Below are 23043 nucleotides of genomic sequence, written 5' to 3'. Positions count from 1 at the left end.
TGTCAGAGGGAGGCATCAAAACCAGGTCTTCTTGGCTCCAATACCAGTTCTCTACTCACTATATCATGTTACCCCTAAAGCATGATTTCCCCCCATATATACCATAATAAAATATAGCTATTATGAAAAGAGAAGAAAGAAATCAGGGTCAAGAAGACCTGAGTTCAAGTGCAGCCTGTGACACATACTGGTTGTGGCATCATGGGGAGATCACTTAAGCTCTTGGTTCTCTCCCCTCCACCCCACCCCCAGCCCCAACCCTTTGAGATTATAATTTATAAATGAATTGGCTCTTTGTATCACAGGAAGGAATTTTCACACCAAGGAGCTCCCCACATAGGTGAATTCATAGATAGGGTAGGGATTGAAGGAGTTTAGCTTAAAATATGGTCAGGGATCACAGGTTTTATGTAGAACAAGAAACTCATTCTATTGAGCCTGTTCTGGAGTCCAGGCTATGACATGTGAAGAGTGAGAAAATTATTTTACTATTATGTTAATAATCACTTATTAAATTGGGATCCAGGGGGTGGGTAGGTGGCACAGTAAATAGATTACTGGCCCTGAAGTCAGGAGTACCTGAGTTCAAATCCAGCCTCAGCTACTTAATACTTACTAGCTGTGTGACCTTGGGCAAGTCACTTAACCCCAATTACCCTGCCCTTCCAAAAAAAGCAAAAAAATAAATAAATAAATTGGGATCAATTTTTTCCAGACTTTTCCCCCTCAATTTCCTCATTAAGTCCCAGCTCTTGTTATAGGACTTGTTAAAGTCAATCTCTGAAGGACATGATGACTGTTTGAGATTACCGCTAGCCTTCAAGGAATATGCTCTTCAATCCCACTCAACTAGGAGACCTATTTTCTATTTTGAGTATAAACATAATCCAGTCTTGGTAAGACTTTACCCTTGGGAAAAGAATCCCTGTCATTGTACCCCTCCATTAAAATTTAGGGTGACCCAACCCATGAAGGAGAAAACCAACCAGAGTGGTCTGAATAGAGATGGATTCCCTGTCTAGATTGCTAGAGGCAACTGAGTTTCATGATAAAGCCAAACTTTCAACAGGAGAAGCAGAAGACTTTTAGCCTACCTCTTCTTTAAATGTCTACCAATCAAGGTCGAGTTTCATTTGTCAGGGAAGTTCCCTGTCAGAAGATACACACCCAATTTAAGGTATTTCAGAACCTTCCTTGTTGTCTTTGGTTACTGAGAGAAACCACGGACCATCAATTTATTGGTTGCTGGCTAGTCTAATTAATAAATTGATTATTAATTACCCAGAAGTGCTGTCTTTCAGGGTTTTTCATTCATTTCAAGAGTGTAGAGTGATTTTAAGGTCATCCTATTTTGTAGATGAGGAAAATGAAACTCCATGATTCCAAGTAAGTCAGGTCTGAGACTCCAAACCAAGTCTTCTGATTCCCAAACCATGCCCTTTCCCACTGTGTTATGTGCCAGAAACTTTGTAAACACTGATCAGGTAAAGAAATTATTCCTTTTTTAAGAAGAACATGTTGGGGACAGCTAGTTGGTTCAGTGGATAGAGCACCCATGGGCCCTGGAATCAGAAGGACCTGAGTTCAAATCTGACCTCAGACACTTAAACACTTACTAGCTGTGTGACCTTGGGCAAGTTACTTAACCCCAATTGCCCTGCCCTCCAAAAAGCAGAAGAAGGAGGAGGAGGAGGAAGAGGAAGAGGAGGAAGTGGAGGTGTCTTGGGTGGGCACTTGTAGAAATTTAAAAGTTGACACTTATGTTATAACAGATCTTAAAGGTCCTTCGGGTCATCCTTATTCCTTCATGGAGATGTACCCTAAAGAGTCCTAGAAGTCCTAGATCTAGTTTGCTTTTAAAGACTTGCTGACAAGTGTATCCATAATATGCCTTGAAAATCTTTCCAAGTATTTAACAGCCCCGCACTGCTAAAATTCATTCCGTAAAACCAACTCAAAACCTTCATGCTGCAGTTTTCCTTAAAAAACAAACAAACCAAAAAAAAAAAAACAACAAACTCATCACAGGGACCAAGAACAGAGAGAGTCACTGGTCTCAGTGTGATAATAATATAATCAAGGCTTGTTAAATCACTTTTTAAACCTTCTTTTCTTAAGGCTAAATGGCCAGACTTCTTTCTCCTTCCCTCATGGATCTCATTTCCCAGTCCTTTCTCTTTAAAGCTTCCTATTGATTGCTGAAGTTTAGAATTAGCTTCATGCCTACTTAGTGTCTGATTGTCCTGGGTGGTATGAGAGGATTCCTTCCCAGTTCCTGTATATGAGTGACCTTATGGAATATACATATTCATGTTGTACACACAGACACACATATGTACACATATATGATTTGTGTGTATGTACACGTGTGTGTATATACTACCTCTGAACTATAGAATATGTTCATGATGCATATGTATATATGTGTATATATGTAGAGAGAGGGGAGACAGAGACAATTGAAACCCTAATTTTGTCACCTATTAGGTCTGTGATATGGACCTTAATTCTCTTGGTTCTCCTGGGTGACTCACTGAGACTAGAAGTCTCATAATGGTTGCTGATATGTATTGGTAGAGGTATCTTGCTCACTAAGAGATACCCATATCTATGAAGTCGCAGATCTGGGCCAAAGATTATTCCACAGCTCCTGGTTCCAAACGTTCTGATCATGGGATCCACTAGATGAAATACTTTTATCATCATGTTAAATAACATCTTTTTCTTTTAAGCAATTGGGGTTAAGTAACTTGCTCAAGGTTGCGCAGCCAGTTATTTCTGGGTGTGGTGCTAAGTATCAGCACCCGGATTCGATCCCAGGTCATCCCGACTCTGGGGCCAGTGCTCTTACTCACTGAGCCACCTGGCTGCCCCTGTTAAATAACACTTTAATGGCTTGAGTTCATCCACTTGGACAGGACAAGTAGCTCAGTCTTCATCATAAGTAATATCTTAACCCTATTAATGCAGGCATCTTTACAACATGATAGATAATATGCAGCTATTTGGCAAACTATGACAGTGTGTGGTTTCATAAGCCTATGGAATATCCTTATTCATATTTCTTAGTGACTTGGATGGAGAGTTTTAGAAATATAATCATTTTCCTCCTGGCTGTACTATTTTTGGGACTCTCTGACTGACTTCTCCCTCATGCCCCAGGAAGCTTATTACTGGGAAAACTTCCACAAGATTCCATTAACCCTGGTATTCCCCCTCATCACTACCCTCTACCCCTCTGTTGGGAAGGTGGGGCCATGAACTTCAGAACTTCTGTTTAAGGAGGGAGTTCCACTTAGACCTTTCATTTCTCACCTGGCAGTACTAATTTGGGATTTCTCTGATGGATTTTTTTACCAGACCCTAACATCAGGTATTTTCCTTTGCCTTTCATTTCTTTTTGTATGTTGTCATCACCTATTAGATTGTAACCTTCTTGAGGGTGCGGGCTGTCTACCTTTTTTTTAATATTTGTATCCCCAGCACTTAGCACAGTGCCAGGCACATAGAAGGACTTGATAAATATGTATTGACTGATTAAATATAATTATACCCTTAGAATTCTGGCCAATGTGGGTGAAGACATAATTGGCATGCTTCTCACATTTATGGATAACATAAACCTAGGAGTGATAGTTAACATGGTCGGTGACAGACTAAGAATCAAAAAAAAGGCTTAGCAAGCAAATATAATAGGCCACATCTCATCAGATAAAATTTAATAGAGATAGAACAGCACTTGGTTTAAAAAATAAGTTGTGGTTTAAAAAATAAATTGTGTAAGTACAGGCTGAGAATATATCTAGAACACAATTTATATGAAAAATGCACTAGGGATCTTAATGAATTGCATATACAATATTAAGCCAATACTGGAATATAAAAGCCAAAAAAAGCTTACGTGAACTTAGGTTGTGTTATAGAAGGACAGTGTTCAGGATGAGAAAGTCAGCGGTCCCACTGAACTCTGTTACAGTCAGACCTCATATTCAGTATTGTGTTCAGTCCTGGGTGCCATTTGTAAATGAAGCATGTTGAGTAATTGGAACACATCCATAATAAGGCAGCCGCCTAGTAAGGGGACCCCAAATCATGTTGAAAACAGATCCATTGAAGGAATTAGGGTTGTTTAGAAAAAAAGAGGACTTAGCAGGGGCAGCATTTCTGTCTTCAAATAGTTCAAAGACCATCTCGGGGAATTAGACCTGGTTCTGCTTGGCCCCCAAAATAGAAATGGGAGTAATCAATTAACAAGTGTTTATTTAACACCTATTATGTGCCAGGTACTATGTTAGTCAGTGGAAATATAAATATAATGAACAAAACAATTCATACTTTCAAGGAGCTTATGTTCAAATGTAAGACATAACAAATATACAGGGAGATATACAGAATAAATACACATATATATGCATATATATACACACATACACATCCACAAAAGTAATTTGAGTGGAAAAACTGGCAGTTAAGGGGAGCTGGAAGGACTTCATATAGAAAATGGTGCTTGAAGCAGAGCAGGATTCAGTGGAGTGGAGGGAAGAAGAGGAAGACATTCCACGAGTGAATGACAGGTCCATCTTTAGGCTTGGCATACATAAAGCAATAGATCTCTTCAAAAGTGAATTAAGTTATCCCTAGAAGTAGTGAGTTTTCTGTTTTTAGAGGTCTTCAAGTTGAGGGTAAATGGCCACTTAAATTACAGAAGAGATCCATGCTTCAGGTATCATCATAGATAAACTGAATCTCTTCCAGCTCTCAGGTTCTATAATCTGTCCAGGTCTTTTTCAAATTCACTATTTCATCCTGTAACCTTATGCAGTGATGTAAAAAAAAAATCTAAAGACAGATGTATCCCTAAGAAATTTCATCTTTTTTTATTTCAACCTACATTTTCATCCCACTGAAATATTTTTGAATCTTTATTTTGTCATCTCATGTATTACCTATTTTCTCCAGCTTGTCATTGCAGGAGTTCTTTATGCTAATGAAATCACAGGTCCCTTCTCTTTCCCTGTCTCTATCTTTTCATGTCTTCATCAATAAAAAAAGACGTTGAATAAGGTGGGACAAATACTAATACTAATCATACTATTATTCTGCCTTACTATATCGTCTTCCAATACACCATCTTGTCCAGAGGATATGAGAAGTAGTTTTTGTTTTCTTAATTGTACCTTCCACTTTCTTTGCAGATGTAGGGATCTTGGTTGTGGAACGTTATAACTACAATCAGATGTGGTTGGTGTGTTCATATTTAAGTTCTTGGATACCATATGAACGGCATTTCCTTGATCTGCCAAATTAATAATCCTTTCCTAACCCTATGTGTCTAAGGCAAGATCTGAACTCAGGTCTTCCTCATTCCATGTCTAATACTCTATCTACTGGGCCAACAATGCAAGCAATTTCTCTGTTTTAAAGACGAGGAGAGTGCAGCCCAGAGAAGAGAACTTCCTGAGTCACCCTGTCCCATCTTTTTGAAGTCCTTAGTGGACTCACCAGTGTTTAGCTGGGCCTCCCATCTACCTCCCACTTCTGTCTACCAGCACTCTATGATTATGGTAGTGGTGCTGACTTCAACAAGCATTGAATGAGTACCTTATATATGTGCCTGCCACTGTTCCAAGGTGCAGTGACTTTCATGAAGCAGGCTTGACAGACTTTCATGACACTGAGCCAGGAGGGATTTTTACCATGTCCCCCTCCTCCCCCCTCCAGACCTTTTTCTCCTCTTTGTCTTCCTCCCCTCTTCTCCTTTCCCATTTTTACCCATCCTTGAGAAGTAGACACTCAACTACTGTGAAAAGGCAGCCCATCATCCTGGGTGATGGTGGCATCCACTATCACTTCAGGTCACTTAACTTTTTCCAGAATTCCTGGTAAGGTTGTCCAATCCTCTTTCCCGATTGATATTAAGCCAGCTATCTTGGAAGAAATAGTGCTATCTCTTGACTGAGAGGCAAACTCTATATGTGCTACAGCTCCAGCCACATAGGAAATATAAAGTATCTGGTAGAAAGACAGTACAGTGTACCAAGTGATGTGACTCCTGTGATGTGCAGGAAGTGAGAGATGGCTTGAGTTAGCTATGGTTGATGCAGTGTAGAAAATCTTCGGGGAGCGTTAGTGCTAAAAACGTGGACGAATTTTAGTAGAAGGATTGCACCAGGATGAAAAAAAAGACACAGCTTGTTGTGCTAGCTCCATCCCTTACTAAATGGGTGATATTTTGGGGTGACTGAACTACCAGTTATGATCAGGTGAAACAGGAAATGAAGCAGATGGCTGTCAATCGGAGAATTGCTAAACTAATTGTGGTGCGTGGAGATAAAGTAATGTCATTACATAAGAAATTATGACTATGAAAATAGAGAAGCATGAGTAAACATTTAGGAACTGATACAGAGTGAAATAAGAAAAACTATCAAAAATAAAATATGTATTTTATATATGTATATGTGTGTGCATGCATAAAAAATACACACATGGAGGGGGAGGGAGAGAGACTATATCATGAAAATCAGAACAGATGAAAAATTAAGAAAAAATATTATTTAATTGCTATGACCATGTCTGGTCCAGAAGAAGAGGGTTTTTTATTTTTTTTTTCTTTTTGGAGGGAGAAAGGCAGGGAAATTGGAGTTAAGTGACTTGCCCAAGGTCACACGGCTACTATGTGTACGTGTCTGAGGCCAGATTTTAATTTAGGTCCTCCTGACTACAGGGCCGGTGTTCTATTCACTGCAATACCTAGCCACCCCTTTTTTGTTTGTTTGTTTTTTTAATTATACCTTCCATCTTCTTTGCAGAGGTAGGGACATTGATTGTGGAACATTGTAACTACAATCAGATGTGGTTGTTGTATTCATTGCTTTTACTGACCTGCTCCCTTTTATTATTTGTCAGAAGAGATAGATTCCTGCGCATCAGTAAAATTAAAATGAAAGTTTTTTTTAAAATGGGTGACCTTGGATAAGTCATATCTCTCCTCACTCCTGTTTCCTGATGTGTGAAAACAAATAATGTTCTCCACCTTGCCTATCCTGTAGGGTTATTATGAGGATCAAATGAGGAGAGTTCATAGCTCTTTGTATGTGGGGTAGCATCACCCAGTGTGATTAAGAGAACTTTTGTTGGGGCGGCTAGGTGGCACAGTGAATAGAGCATTGGCCCTGGAATCAGACGGACCTGAGTTCAAATGTGGCTTCAGACACTTGACACAGTTACTAGCCGTGGGCAAGTCAGTTAACTCCAACTGCCCTGCCTTACCCCCTGAGAGAGAGACAGAGAGAGACAGACAGACAGACAGAGAGAAACAGAGAGAGAGACAGAGAGAGAGAGAGAGAGAGAGAGAGAGAGACAGAGAGAGAGAGAGAGAGACAGAGACAGAGAGAGAGAGAGAGACAGAGAGAGAGAGAGACAGAGACAGAGAGAGACAGAGACAGAGAGACAGAGACAGAGAGAGAGACAGAGAAAGAGAGTTTAAATTTTTGTTGCCAAGTGATATTTCACTAGAGATTTCTGAGGGATGCTTCGCTGCAACATGCTATAAGTTGCCTTCTCTAGCACAAAACTTGGCTTGATATAATTCGTTCTCAAAGGAAGTATCAGAGGGACTAAATTACGACAATCTTACTTCCCTATCTTGTCAAGTGGAAGAGACTGCTTCGGAGAGCCCTATATAACACTATAATAATATAATAATAACACTAGGTGTTGTAGTAGATAGAGCTCTGTTTGGAATGAGAAAGACCCAAATTTAAATCCCACCTCAAGACAATTACTCACTGTGTGGTATTTAGCAAATCACTTAACTTCTCTCTGATTCAGTTTCCTTATCTGTAAAATGGCAGTAATAATAGAGCCTACCACCCAGGATTGTCATGGGGATCACGTGAGATAACATTTGTAAATTGCTTAGCACAGTACCAGGCACAATGTAAAAGACATAGAAAGTTTAGCTTATACACATGTATTAGCCATATAAAAGGCTTCACAAACTTTAAAGTGCTATGTAAATGCTGGCTAGTAGTGTATAGTTTTCCTAATCAGGTCTAAATGCAAAATAATTTTCAAGAGCCACAGCAATCCATCCACCGTTAGTATCATTAATACGACTTTAATTTCACTAAGCATTTTCATTGTGGCAAATAAAACAATGGACCCCCCTAATCTGGTCTGTGCACTGAGGAGCAAGCTCATAAATTCACAAGGACCAGGAAGAGGAGGCATGACATGATGATTAATGAGTTGCTCAGTTAACATTCTCCAAAGCTGAAATTACTATCTGGCTAAGTCAAAACTAGACATCTTTGTGTAAAAATAAACTTTCCCCCCCCAATAGCAACAAGTTAATTTTTAGTTGGAAAAGATAGAACTATCTGTTTGCTTCTCCCTATGTTTGCATTTGGTTTAGATGCAGATTTTGATGGCCTCATAGATGAAGAGCTAGAAAGGATTTCAGAGGTCCTCTGGTCCATCATCATTTTATGGGTTTTAGAGATGACACATCATTTTTGGCAACTAAAGCTTATTATATATATATATCTTGGTGGGACAGCTAGGTGGCGCAGTGAATAGAGCACCAGTCCTGGAGTCAGGAGGACCTGAGTTCAAATACGACCTCAGACACTTAACACTAGCCATGTGACCTTGGGCAAGTCACTTAACCCCAACTGCCCTGCCTTCCCCCTTCCAAAAACAAACAAATAAATGTCTTGGTAATTGTGGTGGCTCAATACTGTCATTATCTAATAATTCAAGGTACATCTCGTTCTTGGGACAAACATCACTAATGTTCATAAATCCATGATTCAAATAATCTTGAAAATGTCATTTTCCAGGGAATCTTAAAGGCCATTTAATCCAACCCCTTCATTTTATAGATGAGGAAAATGAGGCCCAGACATGTTAGGTAACTTGACAAAGTCACACAGGTCACAATTAAGGGACAAAGGTAGGGTTTGGACCTGGGATCTCAGATTCTATATCTGTTGCACTTTCCATCAGACCACACTGCCCCCTTGGTTTGGTACTTTGCTAAGAAAGAACTAGGTTTGGAATCAAATGGCATGGATGTCAGTCCTAGCCATTTATTGTGTGTGGCAAGTTTCTGAATCTCTATGAGCCTTAGATTTCTTTATTAGGATTGAACTAGATTAAGGTTTCTTAACCTTAATTAGGGGTCCACAGAACCACAAGAGACCCGTGGATAGATTTCAGCAGCTCAAGGAACTTGGAGGGTAAATATATATATATATTTCTTTATTTCAGTATAATTAGTTTCCTTTGTAATCCTATGTATTGTTTTGGTTTGTTTATAGAAACATTATTCTCACAACTCCAACTGCTTATTGGACATCTCACATTGAATATACCATAAACCAGTGGTAATGAATGAAAAACCTGGAGAGACAGAGTTTCTGGGTAATTAATAATCAACTTATTAAGCTAGCTAACAATCAATTCATTGATGGTCAGTGGTTTCTCTTGGAAAACCAAAGATCCCCAATGGAGACACCAGATGCTTTAAATACTTTTATAAAAGAGAATATCCCTGACACGTGAAAATCAACCCTGATTGGTGAACATTTAATAAGGAGGTAGACTGGGAGTCTTTAGCTTCTCCTGCTGAGAATGTGGCTTGATCATGAGACTCAGCTGCCTCTAGCAGTCTGGAAAGGGAATTCATCTCCATCTTGACCACTCTGGTTGGTTTTCTCCTTCATGAAATGGGTCACCCTAAATTCTAATGGAGGGGTATAAGGACAGGGACTGGGCAAGAACTTGCCCAGACTAGATTCTGTTTACACTCTAAACAGAAGTAAAGTCTCCTGGTTGGATAGGGTTAGGCCCAAGATCCCAAGATCAAGAAGCATGTTTCCCCAGGGTTAGGACAATCTCATCAACCAGTCATGTCTTTCAGAGACTCACTTTTTACAGGGGCTATGCCTTAAAATGAGGAAATAAAAAGAGAAAAGCTTGGATCCTAATTTGGTTATTAATTGGTTAATTATTAATAAATTATTACTTGGTTATTAATATAATAGCAACATTATATTTTTTCTCAGTGTCAAACTCAAATAGAAATAAGGGTCCACTAATCCAGTATCTTTGTGGGCCACATATGGACATAGTTTTAAAATGTAATATTATCTATGTTTTGTTGTCTTTTTATTTTGTTAAAAATTTCCCATTTTAATCCGATTCATGCCATAGTTGGGACTGTTATGGGCTGCATATAGCTCTTTGGCTATATGTTTGATACCTCTGCTGTAGACATTTTAAACTCAACATATCCAAAACTGAATTTGTTATTTCCCCCTTTAATCCTTCCCTCCTAACTTGTTTATTGCTGTTGAGGACACCATGATTCTCCCCGTCACCCAGGCCTGCAACCTAGGGGCCACCTTTGACTCCTCATTCTTCCTTACTCCCTTCCCCCTATTCATTAATACTCCAAGGCCTCTCTACCACATCCAGGATCAAATATAAAATACTCTGGCTCTCAAAAGCCTTTTATGGAGGGAGGGAGGCAAGACCATTGGAGAGTGACTTGTCCAAGGTCACACAGCTAGTAAGTGTCAGGTCCTCCTGGCTCCATTCACTATACCAACTCGCTGCCCCTTAAAAGCTTTTTCTAACCTGGTTCCTTCCCAGTTACATTTTACATTCCTTTACATACTTTCTGGTCCAGCAACACTGGCCTCTTTGAGGTGCCTTGCACAGAACATTCCATCTCTAGACTCAGTCTTTCATGTCTGGAATGCCCTCCCTTCTCATGTCCACCTCTTGATTTCCCTGGATTCCTTCATGTCACAGCTAAAATCCTAGGAGCGTTTCCTCTTCCCTTTTCATGCCAGTGCCTTTCCTGTGAGATTATCGTGTCTGCACGTCGTTGTTGGGGCGTTGTCCCCTGTTAGACTGTGAGCTCCTTGAGGGTGAAGAATGGCTTTGCCTTTCTTTGTGTCCTCAGGATTTTGCACAGCGCCTGGCTCATAGTAAATACTTACCGAACGCTTATCGACTCAACTTCTGAGAATGGGTGCACAGGCTTCCCTAGATTGCCAAAGGAGTCAATAATGCACACAAAAAGTGGAGAACTCCAGGACTAGATTATTTCTGTGGAAGGTCTCCTCCTCCTCTCAAAACTGTGGTCCTGGGGGCGGCCAGGTAGCACAGCGAGTAAGAGTACCGGCTCCAGTGTCGGGATGACCTGGGGATCGAATCCGGGCTCAGACACTTAGCACCCACCCAGAAACACCTGGCCATGTAACCTTGAGCAAGTTACTTAACCCTGATTGCTTAAAAAAAAACTGTGGTCCTAGAAAATAATGTTTTACACTGTAATAAAGCTTGTCCAAAATCCCATAGTAATCTGGTAATGAGAATGGAAGGACTACCTGTCCTAAGGCAGTGTAGTACAGTGGGCAGAACACTGGTTTTGGAGTCAGAGGACCAGGAGATCTGGTTTAGATCCCCTCTGTTGCTCACTTCCTCTTTGACATTGGACAAATGACTTCCACTTCATGGGTCTTAGTTAATCAATTGAGGGGTAAAATGAGAGGTTTTGATGAGCTAGCATTCAGGTGGTACAGTGGATGGAGCCCTTAGCTGGGAGACAGAAAGTCTTGAATTCAAATCCAGCCTTAGATACTTACCAGCTGTGTGACCCTGAGCAAGTCACTTAACCTCTTTGCCTCAGTCTCCGCAACTGTAAAATGGCGATAATGACAGCACCTGCCTCAAAGGCTTGTTGGAAGGATTACATAAATGAGATCATATTTGTAAAGTGCTTATACAGCACCTGGCACTTCCCTCCTCCAGATGGCCTTCAAGCTCTAGATTTATGATCCTCTGCAATTCAAGCCATCACATTTGCTTATTGATTTAACTTTTCAAATTTGGTGAAGGATTTGGAGTGTACATCAAACATTTACTAACCTAGCAACCTTAAAGTGATGTATTGACACTTTCTTTTTAATTGTGTTCCCATTTACTTGAAGCTGCAGAGAGGCATATTTAAGCTTGATGTAAAAGAAAATTTGTAGTTGTCCAAAAATAGAACGTTCTGTGATATGGATGCTATTTGATGTGTCAGTACTGGGATTTGAACCCAGGACTTTTGACTTCAACCTCTGAGAAGTTACTTTTAGCCTTCCAGGAGTGTTGAAGTTAGTAATCTCAGCACTAGGAACTGTCTCTTCTCCAAATCTAGTATCATCTACATTCTCTTCTCCCAGAGCTTCCCCACTCCCACTTCTTTCTACAAGCTGTTATCCAGGAGAATGATTGATTCTCGTGTGCAGTGAGGCTTGGACTTCCTTATAGTCGACTTAGAGGTGTATCAACCTGGGCTCTCCAGAGAAAGTTAGTGGAGATGAAGGAGCTATGGTCTCTCTTTTCCTTTGACCCCTGCTTTCAGTAGGGATGAGGCCAAGGAGGGAGAGAAGGATGGTTTGGGCGTTCCTTGAGGCCTCCCTGAGGTTGTTAAGCCTCTCCCGCCCAGTGACTTGGGGCAAGGTTAGCCCTTAGAAAAAAAATGTGAAATAACTTGGCATTTTTCTTTGCTGCCCTACCACTTCCCTTTTGGCCCCTTCTCCTAACTGTTGACACTAATTCTCTCACTTGCATCTCTTAAGTCTCACTCAGACTACCCCCTCCCAACTGTGGTTTAGCTTTCCCCCTCCCGCAACACCTCCTTTTTTATTGGCAATTTATATCAATCAACCAGCAAGTATTTATTAAGCATCGTGTCATATGTCAGATACTAGGATCGTTGATTTTCAGTCATGGCCAATTCACTGCAACCCCATTTGGTTTACTTGGCAGAGATATTGGAGTGATTTGCCATTTCCTTCTCTGGCTCTTTTTATGAGAGGACCTGAGGCAAACAGGGTTAAGTGACTTGCTCAGGATCACACAGCTAGGAAGTGTCTGAGGCTGACAAAAAACAAAACATCCTTTGCCCTCTGGGAGCTGATGGTCTGGAAGACAGGTGAGGATGACAAGTACAGGTATAGGTAAACAGAAAACAGATTTGAGAACATTTTGAGGGGAAGGCCCTAGTAGCTGATGAAAGAAAGAAGGGCATAGGATTATGTTCAAGCTAATGGACCAATGAATTTCTTAGTAATTAAGCTTGATGTCCTTGGTCAGTGCAGGTATGTGGTATTTTTTGTGCATGTATCTACTGGCTTTCCTTTGTGAACAAAAGAGCCTATTGTGCACCCTGCAGAAACCAAGAGATTAGTCTAGTGTCTAAGCCTGACCAGTAGAAGGCAGTAACTGCTTAACTTTCCTTCCATTAGGATGGATCACTGTATGTTCCCAGGTTCTAGCAAGAAAAAGATTTTCTACCTTTGAATAAATGGGCTGTAAAAACACAGTGCAGTTCTTGCCGTTTCTCTTTTGTGTTCTCCATGTGACATGACTGTCTTTCTCCTTTCTAGGTTTAGGAGGTTGGGCTTTTTCAGTGCACCCAGGCAGCATGTCGCTCCTTGGTCCCGGCTTAGCTGTAGCGTGTCTTCAGATCTTCATCTTCTCTGAAAACTGGGCTCTGGCCAAGAACATCAACTTCTACAGCGTGAAACCCCCTCTTGACCGTAAGTAGCTGGTTGCCACCCAGGTCCATCTGCCTTGTCAGCGATCCCCGTTGCTGTCTGTCTCAGCAGTTCACAACTCTGCCTTCTTCTGGGTGTGTCTGGGTCCTGCGCAGACTAAGTAAGGCAGGCGTTCATCATTGTCTGGGGTTTAGCAACCACCAGGACAAAAGGCAGCATCTTAATTCCTTAGCACTCTGGAGTACTTTGGTTGTCTTGGGTCATCCCCCTTGTTCATTTTCAAGTATATTTAAGCACTGCTCCTTTAATTCATCCTTTGATTCTCCTATTTCTGCATGGTTTAGGTGAGAAATATTACAGGGCTCTTATTGACCTCTGCATTGCAGAAGTGTCTTACATAGAGGTTCATAAACTATAGGAGAGAGAGAGAAAAAAAAAATCCTAGCTTGCAAAAGTTTCTGCATAATTGATGCCATACTAATTTCCCCAAATGGCCAGATTAGCATTTTTGAAAATGAATAACTGCTTGGGAATTTTGGAGGGTTATATTTTCTACATCTGCATTAATATTGTAGCAAATCATCACCAGCAATAGATACAGAGAGCACCATTAATATTCAGCTTCCAAATAAGTAAATGGCAACTGGTTATGGAGCTCATTCTGGGGGAAAGAGTGGTTTTATTTGTATGTGTGTGTGTGCCCGTGGGCGCGTGCCCGCGAGTACCTGTGTGTAGTTTTCCTTGGCCTCTCATAAGCACTTTGTCTAAATATGGCTCAGCATACAAAATGCTTTCTTTTGGCCTCTTTGAAAGCCAAAGTCTGATCACAACTATTAATTCAGGTTCTGTTGGAGAAGACAGAACTTCAGTGGATTTGAGGAGCAATGTAGTCTTCAAATCCATATCTGTGATGTTGTATTTATTGAAAAAGAGAATTCTGGGGGTGGCCAGGTAGCACAGTGAGTAAGAGCACTGGCTCCAGTGTTGAGAAGACCTGGAGATCAAATCCCGGGCTTAGACACTTAGCACCCACCCAGAAACACCTGGCCGTGTAACCTTGAGCAAGTTACTTAACCCCAATTGCTTAGGGGCGGCCAGGTGGCTCAGCGGGTAAGAGCACCGGCTCCAGTGTCGGGATGACCTAGATCAAATCCGGGCTCAGATACTCAGCACCACACCCAGAAATAACTGGCCGTGTAACCTTGAGCAAAGTTACTTAACCCCAATTGCTTTAAAAAAAAAAAAAAAAGAATTCTGAACAACCAACCACTTCATGTGGGACCAATGAGAGCTGTCTGATCTCCTGCCCCAATGCTTTGTAGCCCTTTTGCTTTGTCCTAACTTGGATTTCCTTTCCTTAAGGACATGTGAGACAGCAAGTGCACATCTCTACACATAAACTCAGGAGGGTTATTAATGGCCAATTTAAAATGTGATAACTCCAGTGTCCTGGGAGCTTAATTACATAAGACAATGTCAAAGTATAGCTTTTGCCCTAAAGGCTTATTTTAGGATGGGAAAGCCATGAAATACTGAAAGTACAGGTTCTCACAATACTTAGATCTTCAGCAAATTAAACTGGACACACTTTTAAATCTAAGCAAAGCTAAAAATGTATCTGTGTCTGCTGTTTCGTTGTTTTGCCCTCTGGACTTTGACCTTCAACATTTGGTCATGGATTTTTACCTAGAGAGCTGTCATCTTTTGTTAAAGAAGGAGCTGTGTAATAAAAAGAGGACTGCCTCTGGAATCAGAGGACCAGGGTTCAAATGCCGCCTCTGACATTTACTGTCTGTGGGACCTTAGACAATGGTTACCTCCCTGATCTTCAGTTTCCTTCTCTGTAAAATGAGGGGATGGCGTTAGATGACCTCTGAGGTTCTTTCTAGCTTTATGATCCAGGGATCTGGGGGGATTATTTGTTTTTCTTTTTTTTCTTCAGTTGTTATCTCTTGTACCTAGTCTCTTCTTTATGCTGGACCTGGATTCAGAAAGACCTGATTTCAAATCTACCTGTAGACCAGAGGTGGGGAATCTGCAGCCTCAAGGCCATATGTGGGCCTCTAGGTCCTCAAGTGCAGCCCTTTGACTGAATCCAAACTTCACAGAACAAATCCCTTTGTTCTATAAAACTTAGACTCAGTCAAAAGACCTCACCCAAGGACCTAGAAAGCCACATGTAGCCTTGAGGGCCCAGTTTCCCTACGCTTGCTGTAGATATTTACTAGCTATGTGACCCTGGACAAGTGGCTTAAACTCAATTTGCCTCAATTTTCTCATTTGTAAAATAGTGATAATGGTAATAACACCTGCCTTCCATGGTTGTTGTGAAGATCAGAGGATTTAATATTTATAAAACACTTTGTGAATTTTAAAACACTACATAAATGCTGGTATATTATTATTACTGTTAAGATAGGATGGGAACACACTTAAATCTCTCATTTCTTCAGTTTCCAAAAGGAGGGACTGAGTGTTCAATCCAGTGTGTTACACACTGGCATTCATTTCCTCAAGCATGGAAGCCAACAGGATAGAATTTTTGGCCTCTGACCTTCATGCTGACCAGCCATTCTGATTCTAACTCTGGGTAGAAGTTTTGTTGCTATTATTCTCTGATTAAGAAATTTAAAAAGAATTCTAGAATTCAGTATAGTATAGAAATGTTAAAACATTACTGTACCACATCATATTCTCCCATGAATGTAAGAAACACCTCCAAAGGAGGAGAAGGAGATCGGCAACTTTTGCCTGAGACTTATAGATATAGAGAGTTGTCTGGCACATAGAGAAATTAAGTAAATGGCCCATGGTCACACAGCCCAGCACATAGTCCATACTAATCACTTAATAAATACTTGTTGACATATGTCACAGACAGGACTTGAACTCAAGTGTTTCTGATCACAAGATTTGTGTTCTGTTTACTCTTCCATGCGGCCTCACCATTACATAATGCAGCCTATAAAATTCCTAGCCAAAATGTAATGCCATCACCCTAAGCATGAACAAATAAAATCACTTTATTTTAAATGCATTTATAAGAGCAGCTAGGATGGAATCTTGTTGGGTTATGGCTCACAAAGTATATAGATTTGATCAAATCATCTACTATCAAGCTTAACAACTACAAAGTGTTATTATGATTATAAAACAATAAGCCTGATATCCATAGGTGGCTCGAGACACTAGTTACTTTACTTTGTAGTCACAAGTAGTAAAAATAGGCCCGATAGTTCATAGCAAGGGAGTTTAGTTTTGTTTCCTGACATCTGTTTATGAAGTGATTCAAGCTTGGATATATCTGACTCTCAGAACTAAAGAAACCTCCTGTGTTGTCTAATGCTTGAGATATTTTCTTTTTGTCAGCCTAACCTAACTTTTCAAATTTCTTTAAAGCCACACCGTTTCCAAACAGCTTCAAATGTTTTACCTGTGAAAATGCTGGGGATAATTATAACTGTAACAGATGGGCAGAAGATAAATGGTGTCCACAAAGTAAGTGTGCTGCAGTTTGGAAGCTGTTCTTTGATGATCTCATTTCACTTAGATTTTTCTTGACTCACCCATGGTGTAGACTTGGAGTTTAATGGGATTAGCATACCAGGAGGCTGATGTCCTCTAGATGTGCAAGAACAATGCATCCCTGTGATCTTGCAAACTGGCTTAGGCCCAGTTTCCAGTTAGAGTCCTTAACAAAGACATTTATTGAGGGGTACTTATTAGAAAAAACACATACAAAACTGATAACCTCTATTGTTTAGTAACTTCAAAAATGTTTGGTGCTGATTTTACCATATCAGACATACCTACTCCCTAAATAAATTATAGGGGTTCCTCTACTTTTTAGGAGCAGCAGCTAGGTGGCACAGTGGATAGAATGTCGGGCCTGGATTCAGGAAAACCCAAGTTCAAATCCAGCCTCAGACCTTTATTAGCTGTGTGACCCTGAGCAAGTCACTTAAGCCTGTCTACCTCAGTTTTTTCATCTGTAAAATGAACTGGAGAAAGAAATGGCAAACCACTCCAGTATCTCTGTTAAGAAAACACCAAATAGAGTCGTGAAGAGTCAGAGATGACTGAAAAAAAGAGTGAACAACAATAACAGTGGTATGAGATAAGTTGGACAAGGAAGCTGGAGTCAAATATAAAGAGGTTATCGGAGGGTTTTGTTTTTGTCTTTTTGCTTTTTGGAGGGGGGAAAGTAGGGCAATTGGGGTCAAGTGACTTGCCCAAGGTCACACAGCTAGTTTTTTGTGTTAAGTGTCTGAGGCCGGATTTGAACTCAGGTCCTCCTTTCTCCAGGGTTGGTGCTCTATTCACCGTGCCACCTAGCCACCCCGATATGAAGGGTTTTATATACCAAACAGAGGATATGAAGGGTTTCATATACCAAACAAGGGAGATTCTATTTTATCCTAGGGCAATAATGAGCCTTCTTGAGCAGGGGAGGAACAGGTCCTAATATCTTCAGAATAGAATCTTCTGATTAGTAATGTGAGGAAACTAGGAATGTACAGAATGCAGGAATGTTGCATTAATGTTCATTAATGGACTGTTCTTAGGCTTCCAAAACTAGGGAGAGGGGCAAAATGTATTCAAGGAATTAAGAAAAGAATTTTTTTTCCTGTATTGACTTCAGCCAATTGAAACACACTTTTTTCTGGCTTCATGGATGGCGTTTCCACTTACAAAAGTTATACTTACAAAAGGAGTTTTACTTAGCTATAGCATGGACAAGCTATTGGAAGGAAAGTATATTCAACAAGCAGACATCATTGGTTCTGTTGATCACAGCTTCTCTGCCTCTGTGTTGTCTATAATGACTGGTTGTTAGAAGCCTAGGGGAAGAGCAGGAGACTCCCTGTACTTTGGCTTTCTGGTATTCAGCCCTTTGGGAAGCCTCAGCTTTCCCTTCATGAATAAGACTTTGGGAAAAGCTAGTCCAACCTACATGGCAGAGCCCTGGGAAATACTGCTTCTAACATAGATTGTAATTAGTTTAAGAGTTCTATGTAGATTTATTATGACATTTTAAGCCAATGTCCCCATTTTTCATTGTTGTTGTTCATCCTTTTTCTCTGAGGACCAATGACATCAGGAGGGTGATGTCTTGACTTGCAAGTGAGTTGTATTCAAGTGAGGCAGAGCTGTGCAAAGTCATCAGTCTCGTTCTCTGCTCCAGAGTCATCTGAGATCAGTTGGCAAGACACAGGAAAGGGCAACTGGCAATGACCCAGGATGCAGTGTCAGACCTTGACCTTTTTAAGCTAAGGTCTTTCCCAGGTCTCAGTTTGTCTGAGGCAACACCCATTCAGTAGTTAAAGACTAGGTTAGAATTGAGGTAAAAGATGGCCTGGTTTGCTTTCACAAAAGAATCAGTCTGGGAGGGGAAGACTCTAAACATAGTCTCTAATCTACTTATGGTTTTATTGATATTCCAGCCAACTTTGAAAATAAGATTTCCATTGCTGTTTGATTCCCATCCTTTCTGATTCATTCCATGGATGGATGTTGTCTTTTGAGCAATACATTTTAGAATTCCCCTCTTAACTTTGAACATGCTTTAGGGAAATAAGAAAGTGGGGACATCAATGTCTATCCTCATATTCTCTTTCCTTGTTGACTTTTTTTTCAACTTTTATAGTTGATCCAGGAATTGCTTCTTGCTTAGTCTATGAATTTTTTATCCATTTTGACATACATTAAATGAAACCATTTTTACCTGGGATGTTCTTTGTTATTTCTAAATTTTTAAATGGCATCCCACATTCAATACGTTCTCATCTTATGTGATCAAAAGGGAAACTGTGGCTTTCATTTTGGTTGGTGATGCTAATGTTGTAAAACTTGTATGTTTATGAGATTGAAGTGGATGGAAAAATTGAGCGACTATGTACTCACCCAGGCTCAAATGATGCTAATAATCTGGATTTATTACTAAGGATATAATTTCTTGCCTTTCTTTTTACACTTAGTAAAAATAGTGCCTTAGCTATAGTTCTTTGTCATTACTGTATTTTATACAATAATTAGTTCCTTTTTAGCAATTATAGTTCTCTAGTTTGTATACTTTGTTAATAATGGGATTGGATGTAACAGGATATGACTTGAATGATATTTATTCTTTCATTTAAGTGAGCTTTGACCATGAAACTTTTAGCTGACTTCAGCATGCACATCATTTTGTATAAGCATGCATTGTTACCAGTTTTCAATCATTTTTTTCTTGTTTCTGAGAAAGTATTTAGCTGTTTCATTAGGTTGATCTCCCTTTGGAAATGATAAAAAAAAAAAGCTTAGATACATTTGAACTTTATTTAGATCTCTTCAAAATAAGAAGTAGTCTAGACTTGTTGTAGTGATATTCATCCACTGGTTTTGTCTCTGTATTTTTGTTATCTCTAGCCAGGGGAAGCATCTTGTAGTGCTCTAGAGAATGTTTTAAGAGAGAGCCTCTGAAAGGTTGAAGGCTCACATGTGAAAGGAGGATTCTGGGTAGAAAAAGCCCCAAGCAAAGTAAATAAATATGGAAAGAAAAGCAGGGAGAGAGAAGTGAGGGTTACCTGAGAGGAAAAAAAAGAAAAATCCATTGAAGAGGAATAATCAAAGCAAGATGGAGGGATCATACATACAGGAAAATTAGAATAAACACTTGATGAATAGACCAGTCAAATAATGATATTATATTGGTGCACAATTTAAAGTGATTGCATTTCTGTCCTGCTAACAAGAAGCCAGGCTGTTGTTTTGTTTTAGCCAAAAATGTTATTTAATCTAAATCCAATTAATTCAGATTTTCTATTTAATGTCTTTCCATTCAAGGTCTGTCTCTCTTCCTTCTCTCTCCCTCCCTCCCTCCCTCCCTCCTCCCTCTTTCCCTTCCCTCTTTTCTCTCCCTCTCTCTCTCTCTCTCTCTCTCTCTCTCTCTCTCTCCCTCTCCCTCTCTCCCTCTCTCTCCCTCTCTCTCTCCCTCCCTCCCTCCTCTTTCTTTCTCCCTCTGTCTCAATCTTTTTCCCTCTCTTTCCTCCCTTCTTTCCTATCTCTGTCTCTCTTTCTTCTCAGTCCCTTATGACCTTGTCTTGGTCTTTCTACTTAGATACACAGTACTGTTTAACAGTTCATCACTTCACCAGTCATGGAAGGAGTACATCTGTCACCAAAAAATGTGCTTCAAAGAGTGAATGTCATTTTGTTGGCTGTCACCACCACCGAGATGGAGGACAAACAGTAAGAATTGTGTGTGTGTGTGTGTGTGTGTGTGTGTGTGTCATAAAGAAATAAAAATGGCTATACTGCTAAACTTCACTCAGACCATTCAGCTCTTTCTTTACAGAGAGGGCACTTGACCTTGCAGATAGAGTTGCTGGGTTTGGTGTCAGGAGGACCAGAATTCAAATGCTGCCTCACATACTAAATAGCTCTTTGACCAAGGACTAGTTAATTAACCTCCCTCAGGCTCAGTTTTCTCTACAAAATGGTAATAATAGCACTTAACTACACCAGGTTGTTGTGAGGATCAAATGGAATGCTTATAAAGTACTTTCTAAACCTTAAAGCACTACATAAATGGTAGCCATTGTTATTATTTATAGTAGACATTCATGTAGTTTCTGTCCAAAAGGAAAAAAACCTGAGAACAAGTGATATGTTTGAATACATTTATAATTTTTAAAAAATGCCTTTGAAATACTTGATTGAAAGTGGCACTAGTGATGAGATAAAGGTTCCCTTTCACATTTCATGTTGATGAAGAAAAAGACAAATTTCACAATTTGGTTTTAGACCTGTGACCGAAAAACTCCAGAATTATTGGAGGGCTACCTTTGTAGTCTGACAGTGATGCTTCAACCATCCATTGAGAGAATTATATTACAAATTGCAGCTCTGAGGCTCTATTCTTGGCCACTAATTGCTGAATGAACTGGTTTGGAAAACAGGAGCAGAGAAAGCAGAGATGTCTGTGATGATGCTTTTTTTTGGCTCTGTGGTAGAGATTAATAATAATAAAAAAGAGATCTCAAAAGGAGTTGGTAAATCTGAACTACTTCATTATACGTATCTTATAGATGAGCCTAGATAACTGACCCATTTTCTCTTTTGAGGATAAACATGTTATGGGTAACCTTATACATTTCTCAACCTGGCTTTTTAGAAAAGGCATCATGGTGTTGTGAAAACCAGAACAAACTAGTCATTATGGAATCAGGAAATCTGGGGTCTAGTTCTGGCTTTGCCATTAATTAGTCTTATGTCCTTGGGAGATCTTTTGACTTGGCTGGATCTTAGTTGTTTGTTTGTTTTTTTAATCTGTAAAAATGAGGAAATTAATTTCTCAGGTCCTTTAGTGCACTAACATTCTGTTCTACATATACAGAAAAATAGAAGGATAGGTGTAACCAGGAACCTTGGGGAAAATTTGAGAAGATATTTGGCATTTTCTTTACTCTTCATACTTTAAAGATAGTAGAAAAGAACACTAGTCTTGTAGATAGAAGACTTGATTTTAGGAACACTGTTTATATAGTCAGAAGACAGGAAGTTGTGTTAGAGAACTGAAATAGAAGGGACCTCAGAGGGTATGCAGGTCAACCCCTACCTGACCAAGAATTCATGACAAGTAGTCTAGCTTTCACTTGAAGACCTCTAGTAAGGAGAGGACCCAAGGCAGACCATTTTACTTTGAGATAGTTTTAATTGGGAGGAATTTTTTTCCTTACATTGAGACAAAATCCATCTCTTTCCCATGTTTGTCCATTGCCTCTGGACAATGGAAGGAACAAGTCGAGCCCCACTCCCATAAGGGGGGCTCTATAGTTCCTTGAAAATAATTATCATGACTTCCCCAAGTCTCCTCTGGTACAGAATTAGCATCCTGAATTCCTTTGCCTCGTTGTCATAGGGCATGTTCTCAGGGCCTTTCTATAGTCTGGTCTTGCTCTGGTTGTCTCTGGCTTTCCAGTGTCCTTCCTAAAATGTCACCAGTTGGAAAGGGACACATGTGACCTGCCTAAGGAAGAAGACAATAGGACTATTACCTTTCTCAATATGGTCATTATGATTACAATATCACATTGTTAACTTAGCATTGAATTTGTAGTCTACTAAAGCCCCCAGATCTCTTTCAAAATAACATTCTAGGGCCACAAAGACCAATTCCTGTTCTTCATTCATACAATGGCCCTGCTGTTACTTGCAGATAGTTAATATGAGTCCCCCTAAATCTTCTTTATTGCAGACATCGTCCCCAATCCCTTCAACTGATCCTCTCTGTGAATTATTTCAGAATGCTGAAAAGGCTTCTTGGGCAGGTAGGGGTTGGACTGGATACCCTCTGAGGTCCTTTCCTTTCCAACTCATATCTAAACAGTCCTTCCCAGTTTTATCTTTTCAAAGTTTATCTCTTATGCCAATGTCTTATTTTTTTTTTAAAGCAATTGGGGTTAAGTAACTTGCTCAAGGTTACACGGCCAGTTAT

General features: G+C 40.0%; 1 protein-coding gene across 12 annotated transcripts in view; it reads left to right on the top strand.

Moving 5' to 3' along the window:
- Positions 1-23043, top strand: part of LYPD6B (LY6/PLAUR domain containing 6B) — a 242919-nt gene that overhangs the window by 217760 nt on the left and 2116 nt on the right. For 9 of the 12 annotated variants that reach the window (XM_069066714.1, XM_069066717.1, XM_069066724.1 and 6 more), the window contains 3 exons: positions 13455-13607; positions 16965-17063; positions 20665-20795. In XM_069066714.1, the coding sequence (XP_068922815.1) occupies positions 13455-13607; positions 16965-17063; positions 20665-20795 (383 nt within the window). Of the gene's footprint in view, positions 1-9326; positions 9430-13454; positions 13608-16964; positions 17064-20664; positions 20796-23043 lie in introns of all 12 variants that reach the window. The other 3 variants (XM_069066720.1, XM_069066719.1, XM_069066715.1) reach the window with 2 other exon arrangements.

The sequence above is a fragment of the Petaurus breviceps genome, unplaced genomic scaffold, assembly GCF_028583685.1.
Source record: "Petaurus breviceps papuanus isolate PSGF00001 unplaced genomic scaffold, PetGlider_PUasm1.0 90723, whole genome shotgun sequence".
In the NCBI taxonomy this organism is placed as follows: Eukaryota; Metazoa; Chordata; class Mammalia; order Diprotodontia; family Petauridae; genus Petaurus; species Petaurus breviceps.
The sequence above is the reverse complement of the archived record's forward strand: the minus strand, read 5'-3'. Positions and strand labels throughout refer to the sequence as shown.